This window comes from Oryx dammah, unplaced genomic scaffold (assembly GCF_014754425.2).
Source record: "Oryx dammah isolate SB20612 unplaced genomic scaffold, SCBI_Odam_1.1 HiC_scaffold_18, whole genome shotgun sequence".
NCBI classification, from domain to species: Eukaryota; Metazoa; Chordata; class Mammalia; order Artiodactyla; family Bovidae; genus Oryx; species Oryx dammah.
Genome location: NW_024070202.1, coordinates 98945918 through 98966692, shown reverse-complemented (window position 1 = coordinate 98966692; position 20775 = coordinate 98945918). Strand labels below are relative to the sequence as shown.

The following is a 20775-nucleotide window of genomic DNA, read 5'->3' as shown; positions in this document are numbered from 1 at the left end:
TCCCTTTTAGCTAAACCATCTTTTGGAAGTTTTTTGTTCTTTGCAATGGATGGACTTCTGATACACACCCTCAGAATATGACTTAGTAGAGAATGGCACCCCACTCCAGTACTCTTGCCTGGAAAATCCCATGGACGGAGGAGCCTAGTAGGCTGCAGTCTATGGGTTCGTGAAGAGTCAGACATGACTGAGCGACTTCCCTTTCACTTTTCACTTTCATGCATTGGAGAAGGAAATGGCAACCCACTCCAGTGTTCTTGCCTGGAGAATCCCAGGGACGGGGGAATCTGGTGGGCTTCTGTCTATGGGGTCGCACAGAGTCATACACGACTGAAGTGACTTAGCAGCAGCAGCAGCAGCAAAGAAAATCTCCATGTCACTAAGTGGAAGCTCCATCTTGTTGCTCAGGCTTGGAATTCTGGAGACCTTTTTCTCTCCTTTGTATTTTTCAAACTTGTACCCAAGCCATCAGCAAATTCTCTAGACTCTGCCAGATATATCTAACATCTGGTCATGTCTCATCATCTCTACAGCTACCACCTTGGTCCAGCTACCACTTCTTGCCTGGGTAACTGCAATAGCCCCTTAAATGGTTTCCCCTCGTGATTCATCATTATGCTCTAAACACAGCAGTCAAAGTGACCTTGCTGATACAAAGCCCATCATGTTACTCCTGTAACCCAAACTCTCCAAACTCAAGAGTAAAACCTGAAGTCCTAAGCCAGGTTTTACATGATCTATTCCGCCCGCTCCCCAATATCCAACACCTATTTCACGTTCTCTCTTTTACTTCTGGTTCTCTTTGTTCAATCTTCTCTACCCAGATTAGTTTCCCTGGTCTTCCAAAAGATAACAGACACGTTGCTTCCTCATGGCCTTTGGACTTCTAGTACTCCTTGTCTAGGAACAGGTCCCTCCTAGGTCATCCCCAAAGTTTTATTCTCCTTACTCCCTTGATGTTAGATTTGGACATAGGAATTTACTTAGCCAGTGGAATGATACGTGGGAACTTTGAACATGTTTTCATGGCTCGGCGTGCCTCCTGAACTCTTGAGATTTACCACGAGAGAACATGCCCCAGCTGGCTGCTGGTTCTATGGAGAAGGAAGAAACGTAGACCAGGCCTGAATCAGCCCACAGTCTGGACAAGAGTTCAGTGGATCCGTGGTCAGTCCAATACAGCCATAGATGACCCCCAAACAGGTAAAAAGGTATCTGCTAATATAAGCTATTGACATTCTGAGAATTGCTTTAATGAATAAAATATGAATAGTTTAGAACTGATACCTAAAAGTAGGATGCTGTCCTAATAAAACCTAAACTATGTGGCAGTCATTGGCTTGGAGACTAAATAGCAGGTGGTTATAGGAAGGCAGAAAACACAAGTTATGTAGAGGTGGCACATTTCATGAAACTGCTTCTGTGAGAGAAGATGCGCGAACAGACCCAAGCCACTGGACAAAGGGGCTTTGAGGCAGAAAGTCTATAGGTATGATTTGGTGGTTGCTAGCTTCATTTGATAAGGTGCTACAAGAAAGAAATCAGCTCAAAAATACTTGAATAGAAAAATGGAATTGACAGGGAAAACAGCCCCAAATTCTAGAATTTGTAGGTTGGCTTCAATATAGCCTTGAGGCAAAGATCAAATCAACATTAATGGCTTTCACATCTTTGGTAGACAATCTCTAAGATGACCTCTGATGATCCCCGTCTGTTAGCATTCATGCTCTCCTGTGGTCCTAGGTATTGGGCTCAGCCTGGTGACTCCCTTCTAATGAATGGTATATGGCAAAAGTGATGGGATTCTGCTTCTGGGATGAGGCTACAGGGAGGCTGTGCCTCTAGCCTGTGTGCCCTCTTCTGCTGCCTTACTTGCTCATTCTGATGAAAGCCAGATAGGTGTTGTGAGCTGTCACACAAGAAGCACACATGGTAAGGAACCAAGGGAGACTTCAGCCCTCGGCCAACAAGGAACTGAGTCCCTCAGCTCAGCAGCCTGTGAGGAACTGAATCTTATCACCAACCATGTAAGTGAACTCGAGAAATGGATCCTTCCTCAGTCAAGCCTTCATGATTCCACAGCCTTACCAATACCTTCACTGCAGTCTTTTCAGAGAACTTAGGAACCCAGATAAGTCACTCCTGGATTCTGATCCACAGAAACTGTGTGATAATAAATGTTTGTCATTTTAAGTTGCAGAGGTTTGGGGTAATTAGTTACTAAGCAAGAGGAAATGAATACAATATCTGTCTTGGTCCATTCACCTGCTCTAACAAAACAGTTACCATAGACTGGGTGTCTAATAAAAAAAGGAAATTTATTTCTCATATTTCTGAGGCTGGAAGGTTGAGATGAGGATGTGGTATAGTCAGGTGAGAGCTTCTTTTTGGTTTATGGACTGTGTGTTGCATCCTAAAAAGGCAGAAGGGGTTAGGGATCTCTCTGGGCCCTCTTTTACAAGGCGCTAATCCCATTCAGATGGCTCGGCCCTCACGACATAATCAACCCCCAAAGGCCCCACCTTCTAGTACCATAATATACTGTGCATTATAATGTCAACATATGACTTCTGGGAGACAGAAGTATCCAGGCCATTCCACCCCTACACCTCCCACACTGGCAAGCTTCTCAAAAGCAAAGTTCATTCATTCCATCCCAATGTCTTAACTCATTCCAGTATCAACTCTGAACTCCAAAGTCCTAGCTAAATATCATCTAAATCAGATATGGATGAAACTCAAAATACAATTCATCCTAAGGTAAATTTCCTGTCCAGTTGTGAAACCATGACCAAGTTATGTGCTTCGAAAGTACCACCGAGGGACAGGCATAGGATAGACATTCCCATTGTAAAAGGGAGAAAAAGCAAAGAAGGATGAGGTGATGGGTCCCAAGCAAGCACAAAACCTAGTAAAGCAGATTCAATGGGATCTTCATGATCATGAATAATCCTCATGCCTCCGGGATCTGCCTTCTGGACCCACTGGGTGGCAGTATCATCCAGCAGCTTGGCAGGCTGGCACTCATACCTGGCTCTCTGTCAGTACTCTGTCCACACCACAGCGCACAGCTCCAGACAGCCTACCTCCATGGCCTTCAATGGAAGCCATCTGCCCTGTTAAAACCTAAGCATTAGCGTCCCTGATGATCTCTTAGTCCCTTTGGGGCTTTTATCTTGCTGACACAAACCGATGGAAAGATCCACCGTGTTCTTGGATTAGAAGAATTAATATTTTTAAAGTGACCATAACTATCCATGGCAACCTACAGATTCAATGCAATCACTATCAAAATACCAATGGCACTTTTCACAGAACTAGAATAATTAAAAAATTTTTATGCAAACATGGAAGACCCTGAATAGCCAAAACAATCTTGAGAAAGAGGAACAGAGCTGAAGGAATCATGCTCCCTGACTTCAGACTATACTATAAAGCTTTAGCAATCAAAATATGGTACTAGTATAGAAATAAATACAAAGACCAATGGAACAAAATAGAGAGCCCAGAAATAAACCCACACATGTATGGTCAACTAATCTACAACAAAGGGGGCAAGAATATGCAATGGAAAAAAGAGTCTCTTCCGAAGGCAGGGGTGGGAAAACTGGACAGCTACACGTAAAAGAATGAAATCAGAACATTTGCTAACACCACATAAAAAAATAAACTAAAAATGGATTACAGACCTAAATGTAAGACCAGAAACCATAAAACTCCTAGAGGAAGGCATAGGCAGGACAGTCTGACATAAATTGTACCAATATTTTTATATCTATCTCCTAAAGCAAAGTGAAAGTGAAGTCGCTCAGTCGTGTCCGACTCTTTGTGACCCCATGGACTGTAGTCTACCACACTCCTCCGTCCATGGGATTTTCCAGGCAAGGTTACTGGAGTGGGTTGCCATTTCCTTCTCCAGAGGATCTTCCCGACCCAGGTATTGAACCCAGGTCTCCCTCATTGTAGGCAGACACTTTAACCTCTGAGCCACCAAGGAAGGAAATAATAATAAATGGGATCTAATTAAAATCATTTGCACAGCAAAGGAAAGCAAAAACCAAATGAAAAAACAACCACCTACTGAGTGGGAGAAAATATTTTACAAATGATGTAATTGATAAGGGTTAATATTCAACATATATAAACTGCCATATAAGTGTTAGTCGCTCAGTCGTGTCCGACTCTTTGCGACCCCATGGACCGCAGCCCTCCAGGCTCCTCTGTCCATGAGATTTTCCACGGAAGGATACTGGAGTAGATTGCCATCAGCATCAAAAAGCAACCCAATTTTAAAAATGTGCAGAACTTAATAAACATTTTTCCAAAGAGAAAATGCAGATGGCCAACAACCATATGAAAAGATGCTCAACATAGCTAATCATCAGGGAAACCACAATGAAATATCAACCTCACACCTGTCAGAGTGGCTATCATCAAAAACACAAATAACAAATGATGGCGAGATTGTGGAGAAAAGGGAACTCTCATACACTACTGGTAGGAATGTACATTTGTGCATCCGCTACAGAAAACAGTATGGAGGTTTCTCAAAAATAGAACTACCACATGACCCAGCGGTTTCACTCCTGGGTATATATCTGAAAAAAAAAAAAAAAAGCACTCATTTGAAAAGATAACAATCTTTCCAATATTCACAGCAACATTATTTACAGTTAGCAAGATATAGAAGCAATCAAGTGTCCATTAACAGATGAATGGGTAAAGAAAATGTGGTATGTGTGTTTGTGTGTGTATGTGTGTGTGCAAGCGTGTGCATGGAATACTACTCAGCCATAAAGAATGGAATTCTGTCATTTGCAGCAACATGGATGAACTTGGAGGGTATTATGCTGAGTGAAATAAGTCAGAGAAAAGCAAATACTGAATGACATTACTTGTATGTGAATCTAAAAATTGTGAAAATACTGAATATATTCTAGTGAATATAACAAAAAAGAAACAGACTCACAAATATACAGAACAAACAAGTGGCTACCAGTGGGGAGAGAGAAGGGAAGAAGGAGAATATAGGGATAGGGGATTAAGAGGTACAAACTATTATGTATAAAATAAGCTACAAGGATAATTGTACAACATGGGAATATAACCAATATTTTATAATAACTGTAAATGGAGTGTAACCTTTAAAAATCGTGGATCACTATACTGTATACCTGTAACTTTGTACATCAACTATACTTCAATAAAAAACAAAAAACCCGTAAAACTCGTGTTGAAGAACATTACATGTTTCTCAGCTACAGAGCTCTGTAGTATTGAAGCCATACTGTAAAATTCAAGAAGTTCTGATAGCCTTCCTTTTATTCTATGTCTCCATCCCCTTCAGTTCAAGCTTGTCTTAGTCACCGCTTAATACCAGCACATTGGGGGTTAGAGTTTCAACATGTGTATTCAGTGGTGGGGCACAAACATTCATTACACAATACCACCTAAACTCCCTAATCCTCCTCCTGCTCTAATTTCCTCCTTAGGCACTTCTCATCATCTAACACATCATACATTTTACTTGCTCAGTTGGTAAAGAATCCACTTGGAATGCAGGAGACCCTGGTTTGATTCCTGGCTTGGGAAGATTCGCTGGAGAAGGGAAAAAGCTACCCACTCCAGTATTCTGGCCTTGAGAACTCCATGGAAAGAGTCAGACAGGACTGAGTGACTTTCACATTTTACTTACCAACTAGAATATAAGCTATGATGGGAAGGATTTTTTTTTAAATTTTGTTCATTGATCTATTCCTAAGCATGAAGTCAGAGCTCAGTACATAGTTGTTAAATAAAATAAATGAATATAGGACTAACAGTCAGGCAATGTATGTTATGCTACCAACTCTTATTAACAAGTAGTGTGGCTTTTGAAAAGTAATTTAATCTCTCTGTATCTTAATTGTTCTCATCAATAAAACAAGGGTATTAAAAAACTCTAAGATTAGAAAATTCTATAATTTAAGGATATGGTACATAATAAGAAAATAACAATTATGCTATACAATAATTTATACAACTGCAGACTCTTTTTTTTTGCCTGGTTGTTAGTCATAGTAAGAAGAGTACCTATTTGGCATATCCATATCATAGGCATAAATTTTCAATTTTACCTGAGAATTTAACTTGAGAAGATCAGTCTGAGAGTCATTGGATTCTGAACTGTCAGAGGCATGGCTACTACAAAAAAATAATAAATTACTTTACATAATGTTTTGGTGGTGTTTTAAAATTTCAACTGTTACTTTTACTTTATTATGTTATTGGAATGGCAGAAATAGTTCTAGTTATAAAAAGGATGTTTACAAAGGTGGTGTAGATGTTTGATAGTTCTAGGCCTTAGAAGAGAGTATTAGAGGAATGATGACTGAAATTGATTGGATCATATCAAATATAAACAAATCCATGAGTTCAAAATGATACTCTATCTGCAAACAAACTTGTGAGTCACTGTTGGAGGTTACAGGGGCACTAACTCAAAGTCTGAAAACTTATAAAGGTTAAGAATCAAACATTTGTTCTGCTTTTCCTATAGGAACTGCACTAAAATTAGTACCTTCCTTCTTCCAGTAACATTCCCTTGGCATTAAATTTTGCACTTATCATTCACTAACTTAGATTATTTATATGGTGTCTCTATAAATGTGTCAATTCTCTGTGGGTAATGACAGCATTAAAAACAATTTGAGTATGTCTTTCACATATAGTACATAGTGGGTACTCAATATGATTTGAATAAATTAAGTCTTGATGAGGTCTGGCTGAAGTAATGTGCATGGGGAAAATTTCCCTCCATTTCTAGCCAGGATTTTCAGTACAGACTGACAATTACATCCTCGAATTGTTATAATAGGCCTTCCCTAACCAGGAATGGAACCCTGGTCATGGTGGTGAGAGAGTGGAATCCCAACCACTAGAGAGCATGGTAGAATAACACAGCAAATTACATTACTTTCACTGTCTTGACCTACCTAGTCTCTAGATCCAATGTAATTTCTTTCAGAGAAGTATCTGAATCATCAATGACTTTTTCCAAGCTTATATGTTTCTCCATTTCTTCTAATTCTTTCAGGCACTGATAATACTAGGGGACAATGATAGGTAAGTTAATTATAAATAACTATTTCCTAATTAAAGTAACTGAATATTTATAGACATCTGGAACATCAAGTACAACAAAACACTGAATGAACAGTCAGGATGGTAGAAGGAACAAACTGCTGCAGGCCCAAAGGCAGGTGATGTTATCTGGGCATCTGGAGTCTGATGTATGAGCAAACGGACTTTAATTACCTTGGTTCGGTCTGGATCACAGTAGTCCAAGAGAGAGTCACAAAAGTGATATCCCATTGACTCCAGGTCTTTCGTGTTGAAATGAGTGCCTCTTTTATTACCTAAAACATCAATAAGTTTATCCACCCTTGATGGTGAGTTAAACATTTTTTTCTTAGCGGGAAGGCCTAAGTTGCAAAACAGAGTATAAACAAAACACCTGATATGATTCCATATTCTGTCCTCTGGATCTTCTACACTGAGGCAGGTCATTAAACAACTAAATGTCACCAAAGATGACATTTAAATGAATACAGATTAATCTGTGTTGCAAAGCAGAAGAAAATTCAGTCAGAAAGTTATGGACTACTTGGTTACCAGTTATAAGCACCCTAATCATCATTTAGAGAAAAAACCTGCATAAATATTTAATGTTTTCATCATCATTAACAGTGTTATATCAATTTCAAGGTGCTTAAAAATTAGCCAGAAGTAATATGTCTGGATTTCTGGCACTTTCCTTTGAGTCGATACATTTTCTAATAATGTGAGTTACCCTAATATGAGGCATTCTAAGGATATGTTAAATGTGACTAAAAGCTTCCTTAAATGGAGCACACGTTTTATTTTACTTCAAAGAACCAATTAAAAAAAAAAAAAAACAAGGCCCAGTCAACTCTGTCTTAAAAAGAGCAAATCTACTAAAGATATTTCTATTCTGATATTTTAATTATGAACATTGCTTTTTCTTGAAATCATTACAGTCGTAGGAACTCTTCTGAAAGAAAAACCCCAAACAAGCAATTAAAGATCAGATCATGAAACAACCACTTAGGTATACTATATATGTGCTAAAACTTCCTTTTCTAAACAAAGGAAAATGATGTGATACATACAGTAGGCATTTGTTTGTTAATCCTATTTATAGAATTGATTAGATTACTGGTATATATCTAAGTAGGAAGAAAGTGCTCACTATCCAGGTGTCAAACACTATGAATCTTACACTGAATGTGTTCCTTTGGTTTAACTCTCTGACAGTCACAAATGGGGGCCCTCAATCTTACCCAGAGTAGATCCACAAAAAGTGGCCTCCATGGTGAAGCTGTTCCTGATCCCCATTTTCCACATCACCACCCTTCCTGTTCCCTCTTTGCTCTTTTGAATATTAAACTTGCAAGATGAGAATGAAAACTGAAAAGAAGCAAATAAAAATGAGACCCACTGCTTTTCTAATCACAATGTCTGTCATAGGAAGTAGGGTTAGAAATGAGAAAGTAGGTGTGCAAAGGCATAATTCTCTCTAAAGCTAAAATAAAAGCTTCTGGAGTTGTTTTATTTCCTGATTAGTGGAAATAGCTCATTTTAAGGATGACATATTTACATTTCTGAGAATTACAGGCTTGAATTCTGAAATAAATTTTCATATATATATATATAAAACATATGCATTCAAAACCCAGTTGACTAATTCTTGATAGTGTTGACTTTGTTACAAGAAGGAGTCTAAACATATTTAAGAATGAAGATCAGTGTTGTAGATTTTTAGATATTGATGCTTTATTATCACATGAAAGATAATTTGAAAATTATCCTGAAAGATTGTTATAACATCAGTATCTACAATGAGTTTTTGTAGTTTAATTACAATTGAAAAAATTTACTGTGTTCCATCCTGTGAATGTTAACACACGTATGTTGTTGTTTAGTCACTCGGTCTAACTCTTCTGTGACCCCACAAATTGTAGCCCGCGAGGTTCCTCTGTCCATGGGATTTACCAGTGGGTTGCCATTTCCTTCTCCAGGAAATCTTCCCAACCCAGGGATCGAACTTGCATCTCCTGCATTGGCAGTTGGGTTCTTTACCACTGAGCCACTAAGAAAGCCCTAATACATGTAAAGGTTTGTAAAAACTGTCAACAAATTGGCACTTGCCATGGATGTCTGCCATCTACCTCTATAAGGATTAGGTCATGTTCTACAGCAGCTGCTGACCTCCAATACTCCCCCTGAAGGAATTCAGGGTGGAAAGCAGGAATGAACACTCTATGCTACAGGAAACTGGCAGGACAGGTCTTTAGATAGTTAGATACCATCAGGAGCTGATTTTATGAGCCCAATTCTTATATCTCCTCATATCTAGAAAAGCACTAAGATCCTTCATGGTGACGACTGTTTCTCAAGACCAGCAGAAACTTTCTACAAATATGTGCTTGACTGCATGTACTTCCCGTTTACCAAAATCACATATATGTGTCCTTTCCCGCTACCTCTTTGGAACAGTTTCTCAGAGCTATCTGATGTGCTGTCTCCCAGGCTACAGTCCTCATATTGCCCCAAATAAAACTTACTCACAACTTTCATGTTGTGCTTTTTTAGTTGATAAAACACTACCACAAATCAGAATATAGAACAATTCCATCACCTCTTAAAAACTCCCTTGTGCATCCATTTGCAGTCACGAGTGTTTTGCTTATTTTAGAGCTATGGTAAATGGTTTTGTTTTAAATTTTGGTTTCCAGTTGTTCAGCTGTGAGTATAGAGAACTGCAGCTGGCTTCTGTAGATGGACCCTGTATCCTATGACATTGCTAAACTCACTAAGTTATAGTTCTTGTGGATTGCATGGATTTTCTATGAAGACAATCACATCTGCCTTCCCTTTCTAGTCTGCCTTTTTTTTTCTTCCCTTACTGTACTTGTTAGAACCTCCAGTATAAGGCTGAATTGAAGGGGTAAGAGTGGATATCTTACCTTGTTCCTGACCTTAAGAGAAAAACAATCAAATCTTTTATCAAGTGTGGTGGTAGGCTAGTGGGCGCTTTCCCCTTATATTTCAAATTACTGGTTATTAAACATTTCACATCATTGCTTTCTATGGTCAACTGTATAAACCAGTCAAAAAAACTAAATAAAAAAGCAGTTTACTGAATAAGCCTATCCATTCAGCTGTCCTGCATGGACAATATGTAATAAAGGAAAAGTCAAAATCTTAAAGGAGCTTACTTTATCTGGACAATTTTTGCTCAGCATAAGTGGAAAGATTCGTTGCTCTAAGTATAATGCTTTACATCTATCACTGCCATCACAGCCATACATGAATATGTTCTCTTTCTTGCTATGGCCATGAAGGTCACAATACAAAATAACCTCTCGTTTCTCCATCAATCTACCAAGAAGAAAAAGAACAAGTTATTGCATTTTATCTCTGCATTTTTCTTCTGTAGTTGTAATTATGAATTAACAAGTCTAACATCCAAATAGCATTTCTTATATCCTAGTTTTCAATTTCTTTTCTTACTTCTACTGAATATTATTAATATATAATTTTTAACACCTACAATAAGCTATTAATTGTATACAAAATACAAATTCTTTAGCCTTCCACTATAAAGACAAAATTTACCTTATTTCCAAAACTTTCTCCAGCAAGATTTCTCTGCTTTTTGGTTGTTTTTTGTTGTACACTGAAAACAACTCACTCGTATCTTTGCCCATTAGCTCTTAGATTCTTTCTGACTGAAATACCTTCCTTCTTCATCTTTGTAAATGCAAATACTACCCCTTATCCATCAACACTGACCTCAGGTCGCACTTCCTCTCTAACTAGTGAAGCTCCCCACCAAATTTTTCTTTTCTTTGAACTCCTGTAGTATTTAATATTGTTGCCATTAACTTGACACTTACCTAAATAGATTTTTAGATTTTCCATAGTTAATCTCGTTATAGAGAGGGAATGCTTCAAAATCTCTAAAACAGTGCAATGCATACAAGTACCCAAATATGTTAAAATTTGTGCCTGATGACTCAATGCTGAAGCCAGTTAACATTTACCCTTTGAGTAATATGGTGAATAAAGTTTGAATTGATTATTTTTCTGGTAAATTTCTAATAAATAATTTACAGAAATCACTTCTCAAGAGCACAATTCTTTTAGCCTGTATAATTTAGGCATTCAGTGAACGTTAATAAAAAATAAGCCCCTCAAAACTGGTTGATGAAAATAACTAGTAGGCTTTCAAAAGGTGAAAAAGTGGTGGTATTAAAGTGGTAGGATTATGGGCATTTTTGCCTTTTCATATTTCCAAACTTCATACAGCTACTCAAATAACTGAAATTACATATACTGTTTGTTATCTCTGGAAGGATAAATACAAATGTGAAAATTTGTACTAATATAAAATGTACTACTTTTATAATAAAATATTAAATCTTAAAATCAAAATATTCAAAGTGTAGCTTTTATTCAAAACAGTACTTTTTAAAACTATAGTGCAATTCCAACCTGAAATCTGTTACATATATTAGTTTATTGCCCCTTTTCATTTGATGACCAATAAATTCTGAAAACATATATTAGTTTATTGCCCTTTTTCATTTGATGACCAATAAATTCTGATAACATAAGATTGACATAAAGCCATCAAATGATCATTGCAAGTTTTTAGAATTAGATTATAAAACTATACATTTTAAAATCATTTCCCCAGTTTTAATGAACATCTGGTTTAAGTGAGTCAAAAGAAACTCTAAGTAATTAAATCCCAAAGAAATATTACTACTTTTGAAGGGAAACAAGGTAACAGGGTCTCTCATCTTACACTGAATCCCTTTAGAAACAGTTGGGATTTTTTTGTTACCCACAGTTAAGATATACTAAGTATCTTATACTAAAATCTATTATTTTAAAATACTCTAAATATATTTAATCTTAGGCATACTTACAGCTGCTCACCTTTCCACACATATGTGACTGTCTTTTATTCTATTTACTGCCTATGATTAATTGCATTAAGGTAGTTCTTTTTCTTGGAAGTCTTTCTGAAACTTACTGAATAGATTCCTGCCTTAAGCTTCTTATGAGACAATTTAAGAAGAACTAAGATAAACATCTTTCACAGAGACAAGCCAAGGGGCTTTGGCTGTAATCCATCTTGTGTTGGGCCAGGCACCCTTAATGTCAAAGAGCATTAAGGAAACATTATAAATACTCAAATGGGCTCCAAAAGTTCCCTTTCTATTAAAAATAAACTTTAAATTCTGGAATAAATTCAGATTTACATAAAATTGCCAAAAATAGTTGACAGTGTCCATATGGCTACCCCTCGGTCCATTTTCCCCTAATGTTAACATAACCACGAAATATTGTCCAAAACTAGGGAACCAACAACTCACTCCAGTGTTCTTGCCTGGAGAACCCCAGGGATGGGGGAGCCTGGTGGGCTGCTGTCTCTGGGGTTGCACAGAGTCAGACATGACTAAAGCGACTTAGCAGCAGCAGGAACAGGGAACCAACACTGGTACATTAAACTCCCAACCTTATTTGGATTTCACGAATTTTCCCAATAATGTCCTTTTTCTGTCCCAGAATCCAATATAAGATACCACATTGGATTTACTCAGCTCTTTTGTCTGTCATCCCCAGGAAACTAAGTCAGTCATGAGTTATTCTTTATCACCTAAATATTTCCCAAGGAACTTCCAAGAATCCTGAAGTCCACATCTGTGAGGGGTATAAAAGCAGGGTTTTCATTCCTTTTTGTGGGGATCTGCATTTCACTCTCCATGTGTCTAAGATGAAAGGATTAACATGAAAGTTGAGGCTGAACTCAGGCAACTAGAGCCAGCTGGGAGCTCTGGAAGCCTGTCGGCTCCTCTCAGGGCCTGGAGGTATCCCTGAGGCAGTCCTTCTTGCAACAGGGCTCTGGCACTCGCACTAGGAGCCGGGTGAGGATACAGACACTCTCTAACAGTATTTATCAATGTAACATTTGAACAGTCCTAAAAATTTTACAAAGTTTTTACATCTACATCTAATTCATTAAATCCTTTTCTTTTTACATTTGAGGAAACACTGAATCCATTTAGAACTTCCAATATTCCAGTAATATTGGACACTTTATTCTGGGCACTTTAGTAATAATCTCATTTAATCCTCCTGTCTGTGAGGGAAGTATTACTATTCCCACTTTACAAATAGATGAGGAAATGGAGGTTTGCATTTGTTTTTAAACTGCTCAAGATCACACAGTTAGCAAATGATAGAGCAGGGATTCCCATCTGATATGTTTTCATTTCAGTCTCCACGTTCTTAACCAAAAAGGTTAAGAGGCTTTGGACTTGGAATGGGTATTGTTTCACTCCAATAAATCTTTCTACTCTAGCAACGCTGTTTCTGATTGTTATTACTTGAATCTATTAAAGAATTCACCCAGTAATCGAACAAGTCTTTAAATATTACATGCATTTTACTGTTCTGATTCTTTAGAAAATTTTAAACTGTTCACTTTTTTCCTAGGGGCAAACAAGACTATTCATGAAAGCTTAAGTAAGTATGCAATTTATCATCATTCTAACAGACTCATCACAGAGCAATGTGTGGTTAACGCAGTACTCAAAGACTCTAGATGTAATTAATTTTCTAGATGTAATTAATGAGGGATTCTCAAGGATTCCAAAAGAAACATTAGCTTTAGGAAGAAACCAAATTTAGGACAGGCAAATTTAAGTTTCACTAAGCTATTAAAATGCTGTTATTTACAAGAAAGCTAGTGAATGTAGTGGCATAATGCCAGAAAGGTATAGAAACAGAGTTGGGAAGAATGAGGGGAAAAATTAAGTAGCTATAGTTAAACTATCTTAAGGACAGTTAAGAGTAAAGTAAGTGGGATTGTGGGAGAAAAATTCTTACTATCAAGTTTACTAAAGAAGCAGAGGGTAATTTGAGGCTTATTTTACCTCCGGATCATGTTCCGGGTATACCAGACAGAAGGAAATGATTCCTTCAGGAGAGATGTATAGTTACGGTTTAAATCCCGTCCAGCTAAGGAACACCGATAATTTCCTACAATCACACCATCTGGATTCAGCATGGGTACCACCTTGAAGACGAACGTGTCCCGAAGCAACTTTGCATCACTTGAGTTTCCTAAAATATAATCTAGGAAGCCTTTCATGATCCAAGAGCTGTTGGTTTCTCCTGGATGTACCCTTGCAGTCAGAATCACAGCCTTCCGCTTTCTTGACTCACTGTTCTTCAAGGGGGTAGTAATCGTTAAAATATACACCATGTTCCTAGCAATTGTGTGGCACAAGACACGTATTTTACAAAACTTTGACCGTACTGGGTCGTTATTGATGCCAGACAGGTATTCTTGCAGGTTTGTGTAAGTGTACGGATAGCAGTGAGCAAAGTAGCAGGTATCTTTACTGTGTGGAAATTGAAACGTCCATGTAAGTGAAAAATGATGGTGCCTATCTTGCCCCTGGTTGTTTCTATAATACTTGATTTGGTCTCCTATTCTCTGCCAGCCAATATTATGAGCGCTGGCCTCTTTCTCAGAATAAAACAGTGGGCGCATACCCCGATTATAAAGACTAGCAGGCTTGGTGAAATTGATAATAGTGAATCTGTAGACTATTCCTGCTTGAGTATTAGTGACTTGGAAATAGTACCACTGGGTGTGTTTATTTGTGAACAGGTCAGGTCGCACAGTCAGCTGGTATTCATATTCTGCCCTAATACACAAAAAAAGGAAGGGGAGGGAGACATAAAAATGTAAAAATGACATTCAAATTTAAATAATAAAAGTAATAATAAATTTATATCTACCTATTCATGGAAAGCTTTTTATCTGGGAAACTGTTTATTAAGCAGTATCTAATACCAAGTAATTGCAAAAGATCAACGTTTTTAAATTTTCTCTTTTAACTGGATGTGAAACTGATTCTATGCTAATTCTGAAGCCTTTTTATCCCTTTGTAATTCAAGAGAGCACATTAAAAAAATGGGCATTTGACAAAAAATTATGTATTTCAACCCAGTTATGTTTCCAAAAAAGAAGTGATTAAAGAGTTCTTAAGTTTTTAAGAATTAAAGTCCAGTGTCTTTTTTTTTTTTTACCTGACATATATTTGTTTTATATTAGATTCTATCTCTAGAGATCTGAAATACATATCACTAACAAAGGTTAAAAATATATATAAATTACTATGAGCATATGAATTACACAATTTTAAACTCTTTGAGAGGACAGGAACTATATTTGATAACTATTTGCATTCCCCATACTTAATCATTGAAGATACTTAAATATAAGTAAATATAACCTCATTAGTACATTATATATATACAACAATTTCACCTGGTTAGTTGTGACTTTTTTCTTTAAGTAACTTCCTATTCTATCAGCATTATGCACTTATTATGTGTGTATATGTGTTTGTGTGAATTGGTGAAATGAATGTTGCAAACCCTTAAGGGCTGTTGAATCTAGATAATGAGTATATGTAGAACTGTATTATGCTCTGTACTTTAGTGTATGTTTAAAATTTTTCATAAAATTAAAAAAATACATATCTTTGAATTGTATGCATATTCCCAAGCATGTTTTATAGAACACTCATCTGAAGACCTATTCCATTAAAAAGTTGGAGAAGCAGTGTTCGTGTGTGTTTAATACTTCATACTGGCATACTGAAAATGTACACTACAGAAACCTGCTTAACTTTAATTCATAGCTCTCAAAATTGTTTGAATCCAGAACCTTCCATACCTATCCTCTTATGATAATCTCTAATTAGCATCTATACTTCAAGGAATTATAGTTCATCAATGGATACTAAAACTATTGTACCTAATACAGGAAATAGTTGATAGTCTACCTCCTCAAATAAAAATAATTAAAACCTACACTTTGACTACCTTCTGTAGATTACCACTCTCAAACCTTGCTTCAAACATCAAAGTATCATCACAGTTATCCACAGGCTGCTTCAAGGGTGTCCGGTTGCCCCCAACTCGGGAATACACAAAACACGGCTCTTTGTAGGCTGATGAGAGATCATAAAGATATTCAAGCCATATCTAAAGTCTATAGGCTATTCTGCATAGAGTTTGGAGATACAGTATAATTGAAGTGTCACTAAGGGTTATAAATTTTAATATGACACTAACATATAGGTTTATGTTGGAATAAGAAAGTCTGATTTAGATTAGAAAAGCAATGCCTAAAATAAATTCATGTATTTCTCACAGTAGAATACATGAATTCTACTTCTGGTTATAATGAAGTAATTGTTCCTGAAACTGTCTTTTCACTGTAAATGACTATAAAACTGGACAAAAAAAAAAAAAAAACAACAACGAATTAACCCCATTTCTACACATTCAGACAACACAAATATTAGAACTACATAAAGTTCTTGAAAAAAGATAAAAACATGAAATAACTTGTTTTAACTTTAGATTTCTTCTTGGGAATACTTTTTACCTCTTAGAAAGATGGCACTTAAGGATAGCATAACAGTCTTGTTGAGCTGAGGAGGCACAACTGTTGCCTGGCGCTGCTGAAATTAGCACCCTAGGTAATAGAAGAAGAAAGCTACATAGAGGGAGGGCTTCAGTAGTCTACATGGTGGTTGCTTGGCTGAAGACCTGGCTGTACAAGCACAGGGTAAGGTTAAGGAAGACAGGACAGAGTGCTCCTGAGATAACAGAGGATAAACATTCTGTGATATATTGAAATTCCAACTTATCCAGAATAGAAAGGCTTCACTGAGCACTGCAGGCATTTAACTATGACTCTAGAAAGGTTGAATATTAGGCATAAAAACCACATTTAGGAGAAGGGTCATGACCTAGAATGAAGGACAAAATAAAAAGAGATCTGTTTTTACAAAGAAAGTAAACCAATTCTAAAAGGAGCAAAATGATTTGTCAGCAATTTAGCTGCCTACCAGAAAAAAAAAAATCAATGCAATTTAAAAAAAGAAAACATGTCTTTCACAATTTCCCACTTGTGATAAAAAAAAATTATGAAGCATACAGAGAATGAGGAAATGTGACCCAATAAATATTTATAATTTAACAGTCCCCAAGATAACTCAGATGGTACAATTAACAGAGAAGGACTCTGAATTTATGTTAAAAGGACAAGATAATGAGTAAACAGATCAACTAATAAAAAAAAGAAAACTATAAAAAGAATGAAATGAAAATTCTAAAAATAAAAAGTACAATAACAGAAATGAAAGACTTACCAGATGGGGTTAAGAGAAATTGAATATTGCAAAAAAAAAAAAAATAGACTCAGTGAACTTACAGACAAATGAATACAATTATTCAAACTCAAGACCAGAGATAAAAAAAAAGAACAAAGATCCAGTGAATGTGGAACGTAACTAGAAATCTACCACACGTATACTTGAAATTCCAAAGGACAGAAAAGAAAGAATATCATGGAGAAATTATGTGAAGAAATAATGGTTGAAAATTTCTCAAATTTGGATAGACAGAACTACTAAACTATGGATCCAAGATGTTCAGCAAACTGCAAGCAGGATAAATACAAAGATAAACAAATCTAGGCAGATCATAGACAGAAGACACAGCATATATAATGTGGCACAATGATATAAATTATGATAATGATATAAATTATCTGACTTTTTCTTAGATGTCATGAGATAATAGAACAATATCTTTATTTTTTTTAATTTTATTTTATTTTTAAATTTATTTATTTATTTATTTTTAATTTTTACTTTACAATTCTGTATTGGTTTTGGCATAGATTGACATGAATCCACCACAGGTGTACATGCGTTCCCAAACATGAACCCCCCTCCCACCCCCCTCCCCACAACATCTCTCTGGGTCATCCCCGCGCGTCAGCCCCAAGCGTGTCATATCCTGCATCAGACATAGACTGGCATTTCGATTCTTACATGATATTATACATGTTTGAATGCCATATTTAAAATAAAAAAATATGAACCTCAAATTCTTTATGCCCAGTTGTTTGGGGACTTCCTTCTCCTACAGCTATAGGTCTTGACACCAGTCTGATCTCTTACCCTTTTGTGCCAAGGAGAAACAATGGTTCTGTTCTGTTGACAACTCAGTGTTGTCTCACCATCTCTTATTAGTCTCCTTTGATTCTGTCTACCCTTTTATAAGATATCTTTTCATTAAAATTTCTTAAATTACATTTGCCATCCAATTCCTGACAAGACCTTGACTGACTCACCTCAGTTACTTTAATTTTATATTATATCTCATTTAAGTTATGTGTGGAAGTTATAAGGTAGGTTAGCTGGGTAAACATTTGAAATCAAATTGAAAAAAATCAGAGGTGCTTTTCTCACCTCAGTCGTTTAAAAATGCATGAATATATGATTTTTGTAATTGCTTACTACATAGGAAGCAACCCCTGTGAATTCCTCTATTTTGCCAGCTCTTTAAATAAAATACATGTTCCCTGGAAGTTATCTTTAATATATACTCTAAGATATACAAATGTGATGGTGAAACTGTACAGGAGTCCCATACTTCCTGACATTAGGGTTTCAGGAGCAGCAGTTTAGAATACAGGTTGAGACTTCTATGTTTGATCATTGGTACACCTGACCATAAAGCAGAGATTTTTACATTACTGGAACTCTAAGAACACTTTCCTAAGATATAATCTTGGATAGTATTTGTGATGTGGGATTGTTTTTTTGGCAATCCCAAGAGATGCATCAAACTGGCATGAAATGAAAATAAACCATTTGAAAGACTGCATGAACGTGACCTATAGACAGACAGGTGCAGAACACTCTGCTGGACATATCTTTGAAAACTGATGCGAAGTTTAATTCCATCTCAATAAAACTCTTCATTCTCATGGTCAGCATGATGCTTCATTGTAAAATATCTGTGCATAAACTGCAGTATGCACCTTCAAGAATACAACATCTGGATCAATATTAACCAAACATGGTTATGGAGTCAGAGATTTCCTGGTAATGGGCAATTTCCACTATCAACAGCAGAACAAATATAACTAATAGATTAGCCCAGACATCAAATTATTATATTTTATCACAACATGTCTCATTATGTACCCACCATCTTCGGCTAGATAAACCACAGTTTCTTCCTTGGAGTTTGCATAAAGGGGTTCCATCTCCAGGCCCGTGGGGATGTACATTGGCTCAGGATTCGAAGGGGTCCAATCTGGAGGAAAAAACCATTATTTGAATATGACTTCAAAATAAAGCAATAAGATTTTATTGTATATTTTCAAATTATTCATTGGTAGATCTAGGCTCAAATCCAGCAAAGCTGAATTTCTCATTAAAAGTAATAATGAGCATGGTCACACTTTAACAAAACCCATAACATTTTATTTGCACCTTGTGCTCAGTCAGTCAGTCAGGTCTGACTTTTTGTGAAACCCATGGACTGCAGCCTACCAGTCTCCTCTGTCCATGGCATTTTCCAGGCAAGAATACTGGAGTGGGTGGCCATTTCCTACTCCAATATGCACCTTGGTTCTAAGTCATTATATAGTTCACAATTATTTTGTGCCACCACAGATTTAACACTAAAGATTCTATTTCTCCTGGGTGCTTGATGCCTCTCTAACCTGTCTTTGGGAAACTTACTTCACCTCTTTATTCTCCCTTTCCCTGCATCTTCAGTCTTTTGCTTCCTAATGGTTGCCCCCTAAGCTTGCATGCATAGTTCAAGTTTCTTTTGTCTCCCTATTGGAAGGCTATCCTTGGAGCCACACCTTTTCCTTTACCAGCTTTCCTACTCTTCATTATTTTTAGGACCAGATTTTTGACCATGATCTATCTGGTTGGGAAAAAAAGACTTCACAGACCAACCACCTCTTGTTGTTCCCACTTTTTAGTGGACAAGAATTTGGTGACTCATTCTACTTATTCTACTTATTATTGGATGCTCTGTGTCAGACTGTGCTTCGTTCTGGGAATATAAATGCTCCAGTAGAGGGAGCCAGCCTCTGTGATCCCAAATACAAACGAAAGAACTTGGTGATGAGAAACAAGTGTTGCTGGACAAATATGTTTTTGGTGTTATATGTACAACTGCTTTAGCATTTGACATGATGAATAAGGGTCAAGTCTAGCTACAGAAAAAGCACAGAGCAGAATATCAATGCAAATATTCACAAGTGTACTTTGTAGGGTTAACAACACACAACTGATAACAATAAAGCAAATTAAAATTTAGAAGTGAGGCTCTCATTACTTGAAAACAATCAACTCAAACCAAAGTTAACAATGAACTGATAATACAGCACCTGTTTTGAAATTTCGGGGAACTTTAGCTATGTACTTTTTTTTTAAACCATCTTGATACAAAAAGCTGTATAGTCTGACCTTTAAAAAGTACAGTAATTGCATTTTATATCTTCATGCAATTTGAGGATACCTTTTCTCACTTAGGTTACAAAGTTATTTTATTTTCTTCTCCCTCTTCTTAAAAGGTTCACAGAGGAATTAACCTAATGTCTGTGTACAAATGGAATATGACTTGCCATCCCTGTAAACTTTGAGACTACTTTAGAAAACCTATTGACAGGCTGTATTCCTGTAACTGTGGTATTTTATTAATAGAAATTCTTTGGGTATTGATTATAAAAGGTGTTCCTCTCCCAAGATCAATTTATGTTCCACTTTCCAATGCTGAATAAAAGGTTCAGAATAA

At 36.6% G+C, this 20775-nt stretch overlaps 1 protein-coding gene and 1 long non-coding RNA gene across 2 annotated transcripts in view; one reads left to right on the top strand and one right to left on the bottom strand.

Annotated features, from left to right (window-relative positions):
- The window catches only part of AGBL3 (AGBL carboxypeptidase 3), a 105734-nt gene that overhangs the window by 49963 nt on the left and 34996 nt on the right, over positions 1-20775 (bottom strand). Inside the window, exons 5-12 of the mRNA XM_040260925.1 lie at positions 19168-19275; positions 15968-16106; positions 14013-14792; positions 10281-10443; positions 8343-8469; positions 7297-7397; positions 6975-7087; positions 6117-6183 (exon numbers count right to left, since the gene is read on the bottom strand). Of these exons, the coding sequence (XP_040116859.1) occupies positions 6117-6183; positions 6975-7087; positions 7297-7397; positions 8343-8469; positions 10281-10443; positions 14013-14792; positions 15968-16106; positions 19168-19275 (1598 nt within the window). The remainder of the gene's footprint in view (positions 1-6116; positions 6184-6974; positions 7088-7296; positions 7398-8342; positions 8470-10280; positions 10444-14012; positions 14793-15967; positions 16107-19167; positions 19276-20775) is intronic.
- LOC120878230 lies at positions 5615-17761 on the top strand. The gene is made up of 2 exons (XR_005724493.1): positions 5615-7104; positions 13573-17761. It is a non-coding gene; the product is annotated as an uncharacterized LOC120878230 (long non-coding RNA).